At 54.2% G+C, this 6,162-nt stretch overlaps 1 protein-coding gene and 1 long non-coding RNA gene across 4 annotated transcripts in view; one reads left to right on the plus strand and one right to left on the minus strand.

Annotated features, from left to right (window-relative positions):
• Positions 1-3,125, plus strand: part of LOC127925592 (sodium/hydrogen exchanger 5-like) — a 53,757-nt gene extending 50,632 nt beyond the window's left edge. Inside the window, 2 exon segments of the mRNA XM_052510559.1 lie at positions 2,902-2,932; positions 2,935-3,125. Coding sequence (XP_052366519.1) covers positions 2,902-2,932; positions 2,935-3,125 — 222 coding nt within the window.
• A 29-nt stretch (positions 3,126-3,154) lies between these two features.
• LOC127925591 (uncharacterized) lies at positions 3,155-5,074 on the minus strand. Of its 3 annotated transcripts, XR_008121506.1 has the most exons (4): positions 4,533-5,074; positions 4,372-4,500; positions 3,661-4,179; positions 3,155-3,341 (listed from the first exon to the last, which is right to left on the minus strand). It is a non-coding gene; the product is annotated as an uncharacterized LOC127925591 (long non-coding RNA). The 3 variants fall into 3 exon arrangements; XR_008121505.1 differs by having other exon boundaries at positions 3,155-3,405; positions 3,693-4,179; positions 4,372-5,074; XR_008121504.1 differs by having other exon boundaries at positions 4,372-5,074.
• Positions 5,075-6,162: the final 1,088 nt, after the last annotated feature.

A 6,162-nucleotide genomic window follows, 5' to 3' on the forward strand; every position in this document is an offset into this window, starting at 1 on the left:
CCCTCCTCTCCTCCTGTCCTCTCCTCCCTGTCCTCTTATCTCCTCTCCCTCCCTGCCTGTCCTCTTATCTCCCCTGTCCTCTCCTCCCTGTCCTCTTATCTCTCCTCTCCTCCCTGTCCTCTCCTCCCTGTCCTTATCTTATCTCCCTGTCCTCTCCTGTCCTATTATCTCCTCTCCTCCCTGTCTTTTATCTCCTCTCCCCTGTCCTCTTATCTCCTCTCCTCCCTGTCCTCTTATCTCCTCTCCTCCCTGTCCTCTCCTCTCCTCCCTGTCCTCTTATCTCCTCTCCTCCCTGTCCTCTTATCTCCTTTCTCCTCCCTGTCCTCTTATCTCCTCTCCTCCCTGTCCTCTTATCTCTCCCTTCCTGTCCTCGTATCTCCTCTCCTGCCTGTCCTCTTATCTCTCTCCTCCCTGTCCTCTCCTCCTGTCCTTTCCTCCCTGTCCTCTTATCTCCTCTCCTTCCTGTCCTCTTATCTCCTCTCCTTCCTGTCCTCTTATCTCCTCTCCTCCCTGTCCTCTCCTCCCTGTCCTCTCTCCCTGTCCTCTTATCTCCTCTCCTTCCTGTCCTCTTATCTCCTCTCCTTCCTGTCCTCTTATCTCCTCTCCTTCCTGTCCTCTTATCTCCTCTCCTCCCTGTCCTCTCCTCCCTAACTCCTCTCCTGTCCTCTTATCTCCTCTCCTTCCTGTCCTCTTATCTCCTCTCCTTCCTGTCCTCTTATCTCCTCTCCTCCCTGTCCTCTCCTCCTGTCCTCTCCTTCCTGTCCTCTTATCTCTCCTCCCTGTCCTCTTATCTCCTCTCCTTCCTGTCCTCTTATCTCCTCTCCTCCCTGTCCTCTTATCTCCTCCCTGTCCTCTTATCTCCTCTCCTCCCTGTCCTCTTATCTCCTCTCCTCCCTGTCCTCTCCTCCCTGTCCTCTCCTTCCTGTCCTCTTATCTACTCTCCTCCCTGTCCTCTTATCTCCTCTCCTCCCTGTCCTCTTATCTCCTCTCCCCTGTCCTCTTATCTCCTCTCCTCCCTGTCCTCTTATCTCCTCTCCTTCCTGTCCTCGTATCGCCTCTCCTCCCTGTCCTCTTATCTCCTCTCCTCCCTGTCCTCTCCTCCCTGTCCTCTTATCTCCTCTCCTCCCTGTCCTCTTATCTCCTCTCCTCCCTGTCCTCTTATCTCCTCTCCTCCCTGTCCTCTTATCTCCTCTCCTCCCTGTCCTCTCCTCCCTGTCCTCTTATCTCCTCTCCTCCCTGTCCTCTTATCTCCTCTCCTCCCTGTCCTCTTATCTCCTCTCCTCCCTGTCCTCTTATCTCCTCTCCTCCCTGTCCTCTTATCTCCTCTCCTCCCTGTCCTATTATCGCCTCTCCTCCTGTCCTCTTAACTCCTCTCTCCCTGTCCTCTCCTCCTGTCCTCTTATCTCCTCTCCCCTGTCCTCTCCTCCCTGTCCTCTTATCTCCTCTCCTCCCTGTCCTCTCCTCCCTGTCCTCTTATCTCCTCTCCTCTAAACTCCTCTCCTCCCCTGTCCTCTCCTCCCTGTCCTCTTATCTCCTCTCCTCTAAACTCCTCTCCTCCCTGTCCCTCTCCCTGTCCTCTTATCTCCTCTCCTCCCTGTCCTCTTATCTCCTCTCTCCCTGTCCTTTTATCTCCTCTCCTCCCTGTCCTCTATCTCCTCTCCTCCCTGTCCTCTTATCTCCTCTCCTCCTGTCCTCTTATCTCCTCTCATCCCTGTCCTCTCCTCCTGTCCTCTCCTCCCTGTCCTCTTATCTCCTCTCCTCCCTGTCCTCTTATCTCCTCTCCTCCCTGTCCTCTTATCTCCTCTCCTCCTGTCCTCTTATCTCCTCTCCTCCCTGTCCTCTCCTCCCTGTCCTCTCCTTCCTGTCCTCTTATCTCCTCTCCTCCCTGTCCTCTTATCTACTCTCCTCCCTGTCCTCTTATCTCCTCTCCTCCTGTCCTCTTATCTCCTCTCCTCCCTGTCCTCTTATCTCCTCTCCTCCTGTCCCTCGTATCGCCTCTCCTCCCTGTCCTCGTATCGCCTCTCCTCCCTGTCCTCTTATCTCCTCTCCTCCCTGTCCTCTCCTCCTGTCCTCTTATCTCCTCTCCTCCCTGTCCTATTATCTCCTCTCCTCCCTGTCCTCTTATCTCCTCTCCTCCTGTCCTCTTATCTCTCTCCTCCCTGTCCTCTCCTCCCTGTCCTCTTATCTCCTCTCCTCCCTGTCCTATTATCTCCTCTCCTCCCTGTCCTCTTATCTCCTCTCCTCCCTGTCCTCTTATCTCCTCTCCTCCCTGTCCTCTTATCTCCTCTCCTCCCTGTCCTATTATCGCCTCTCCTCCTGTCCTCTTAACTCCTCTCCTCCCTGTCCTCTCCTCCCTGTCCTCTTATCTCCTCTCCTCCCTGTCCTCTCCTCCCTGTCCTCTTATCTCCTCTCCTCCCTGTCCTCTCCTCCCTGTCCTCTTATCTCCTCTCCTCCCTGTCCTCTTATCTCCTCTCCTCCCTGTCCTCTTATCTCCTCTCCTCCCTCTCCTCTCCTCTCTGGAACCAATCATATAACTTCCCCCCATAGTACCAGTCGGGGATCACTAGCATCAGGACAGAGAGTTCTGCATTGAATAACTACAATATGACTTCCTCTCCTCCTCTCTCTCTCTCTCTCTCTCTCTCTCTCCCCCCTCCTCTCTCTCTCTCTATATATATATATATATATATATATCCCCTCTCTATAATATATAATAATACTCTCTCTCTCTCTCTCTCTCTCTCTCTCTCTCTCTCTCTCTCTCTCTCTCTCTCTCTCTCTCTCTCTCTCTCTCTCTCTCCCCTCTCTCTCTCTCTCTCTCCCCTCCTCTCTCTCTCTCTCTCTCCCTCCTCTCTCTCTCTCTCTCATCCTCTCTCTCTCATCCACTCTCCCCCTCCATAGTACCAGTCCCACTACAGCAGACACTTCATGACAGTGGGGACCACGAGCGTCAGGACAGAGAGATCTTCCAGAGAAATATGAAGAGTCGCATGGAGACGTTCAAGACCACCCGACACAAACGCCACAGCCACAAGAAGGACCGCAGCCAGAAAAAGGCAGGGACCCCTAAAAGAAATTATTGGATGTTATTATCTCTGTGTAACTTCAGCAGGGAGCCAGGATAGGGGGAGACTTTAGCATCTCTAAAAGAAATGAGAGCCAGGATAGGGGGAGACTTTAGCTTCGTCCCTCCACTCTAACCACTAGTCTACCTGCCGTCCCTCCACTCTAACCACTAGTCTACCTGCCGTCCCTCCACTCTAACCACTAGTCTACCTGCCGTCCCTCCACTCTAACCACTAGACTACCTGCCGCCCCGTCCCTCTAACCACTAGTCTACCCTGCCGTCCCTCCACTCTAACCACTACACTACCTGCCGCCCCTCCCCTCTAACCACTAGTCTACCTGCCGCCCCTCCACTCTAACCACTAGTCTACCTGCCGTCCCTCCACTCTAACCACTAGTCTACCTGCCGCCCCTCCACTCTAACCACTAGTCTACCTGCCGCCCCTTCCCTCTAACCACTAGTCTACCCTGCCGTCCCTCCACTCTAACCACTACACTACCTGCCGCCCCTCCTCTAACCACTAGTCTACCTGCCGCCCCTCCACTCTAACCACTAGTCTACCTGCCGTCCCTCCACTCTAACCACTAGTCTACCTGCCGCCCCTCCACTCTAACCACTAGTCTACCTGCCGCCCCTCCCCTCTAACCACTAGTCTACCCTGCCGTCCCTCCACTCTAACCACTAGTCTACCTGCCGCCCCTCCACTCTAACCACTAGACTTACCTGCCGCCCCTCCACTCTAACCACTAGACTACCTGCCGTCCCTCCACTCTAACCACTAGTCTACCTGCAGCCCCTCCACTCTAACCACTAGACTACCTCCCGCCCCTCCACTCTAACCACTAGTCTACCTGCAGCCCCTCCACTCTAACCACTAGACTACCTGCCGCCCCTCCACTCTAACCACTAGTCTACCTGCAGCCCCTCCACTCTAACCACTAGTCTACCTGCCGCCCCTCCACTCTAACCACTAGTCTACCTGCCGCCCCTCCACTCTAACCACTAGTCTACCTGCCGCCCCTCCACTCTAACCACTAGACTACCTGCCGCCCCGTCCCTCCACTCTAACCACTAGTCTACCTGCCGTCCCTCCATTCTAACCACTAGTCTACCTGCCGCCCCTCCACTCTAACCACTAGACTACCTGCCGCCCCTCCACTCTAACCACTAGTCTACCTGCCGCCCCTCCACTCTAACCACTAGTCTACCTGCCGCCCCTCCACTCTAACCACTAGTCTACCTGCCGCCCCTCCACTCTAACCACTAGTCTACCTGCCGCCCCTCCACTCTAACCACTAGTCTACCTGCCGTCCCTCCACTCTAACCACTAGACTTACCTGCCGCCCCTCCACTCTAACCACTAGTCTACCTGCCGCCCCTCCACTCTAACCACTAGTCTACCTGCCGCCCCTCCACTCTAACCACTAGTCTACCTGCCACCCCTCCACTCTAACCACTAGTCTACCTGCCGCCCCTCCACTCTAACCACTAGTCTACCTGCCGCCCCTCCACTCTAACCACTAGTCTACCTGCCGCCCCTCCACTCTAACCACTAGTCTACCTGCCGCCCCTCCACTCTAACCACTAGTCTACCTCCCGCCCCTCCACTCTAACCACTAGTCTACCTGCCGCCCCTCCACTCTAACCACTAGTCTACCTGCCGCCCCTCCACTCTAACCACTAGTCTACCTAGTGATCTTTTAATCTGAGCATATGGCACCATATCTTAATGTAGTTCAGGCTAAACTGGGTCTTTTTTGTGTTGTGCTGGGTTGTCTATGTTGGACAGGGTTGGTTGTCCTTCACAGTCTGTGCATAACATCCTATATTCATTTCCTGGAGACTAAGTGTTTCTATTGAGGCTGGGATTTGGCCACGACTTGGCTGTGCTGGGTTGGACTGGGCTGTTTGTCCCTGAGCCTACAGAGGTCAAACGCTTAAGGTCACACATCGACTGGCTTTTAGACAGGGTGGGCTGGGCTCTATACTGGGTTTTAGGCAGGGTGAGCTGGGTTGTCTGTACTGGGTTTCAGGCAGGGTGGACTGGGCTCTGTACTGGGTTTTAGACAGGGTGGGCTGGGCCTTCAACAGTACTGCCAGGGTCTTCAAAAGTATAGCCAGGGCCTTCAACAGTATAGCCAGGGCCTTCAACAGTATAGCCAGGGCCTTCAACAGTATAGCCAGGGCCTTCAACAGTATAGCCAGGGCCTTCAACAGTATAGCCAGGGCCTTCAACAGTATAGCCAGGGTCTTCAACAGTATAGCCAGGGCCTTCAACGGTATAGCCAGGGTCTTCAACGGTATAGCCAGGGCCTTCAACAGTATAGCCAGGGCCTTCAACAGTATAGCCAGGGCCTTCAACGGTATAGCCAGGGCCTTCAACAGTATAGCCAGGGCCTTCAACGGTATAGCCAGGGCCTTCAACAGTATAGCCAGGGCCTTCAACAGTATAGCCAGGGCCTTCAACGGTATAGCCAGGGCCTTCAACAGTATAGCCAGGGCCTTCAACGGTATAGCCAGGGCCTTCAACAGTATAGCCAGGGCCTTCAACGGTACAGCCAGGGCCTTCAACAGTATAGCCAGGGTCTTCAACAGTATAGCCAGGGCCTTCAACAGTATAGCCAGGGCCTTCAACGGTATAGCCAGGGCCTTCAACAGTATAGCCAGGGTCTTCAACAGTATAGCCAGGGCCTTCAACAGTATAGCCAGGGCCTTCAACAGTATAGCCAGGGCCTTCTTCAACAGTATATCCAGGGCCTTCAACAGTATAGCCAGGGCCTTCAACGGTATAGTCAGGGCCTTCAACAGTATATAGCCAGGGCCTTCAACAGTATAGCCAGGGCCTTCAACAGTATAGCCAGTCCTTCAACAGTATAGCCAGGGCCTTCAACAGTTATAGCCAGGGCCTTCAACGGTACAGCCAGGCCTTCAACGGTATAGCCAGGGCCTTCTTGGTATAGCCAGGGCCTTCAACAGTATAGCCAGGACCTTCAACAGTATAGCCAGGGCCTTCAACAGTATAGCCAGGGCCTTCAACGGTATAGCAGCTAGGGCTCTTTCAATAGAGAAATAGCATAACTGAACGAAGTACTACT

This window comes from Oncorhynchus keta, unplaced genomic scaffold (assembly GCF_023373465.1).
Source record: "Oncorhynchus keta strain PuntledgeMale-10-30-2019 unplaced genomic scaffold, Oket_V2 Un_contig_589_pilon_pilon, whole genome shotgun sequence".
Taxonomy (NCBI): Eukaryota; Metazoa; Chordata; class Actinopteri; order Salmoniformes; family Salmonidae; genus Oncorhynchus; species Oncorhynchus keta.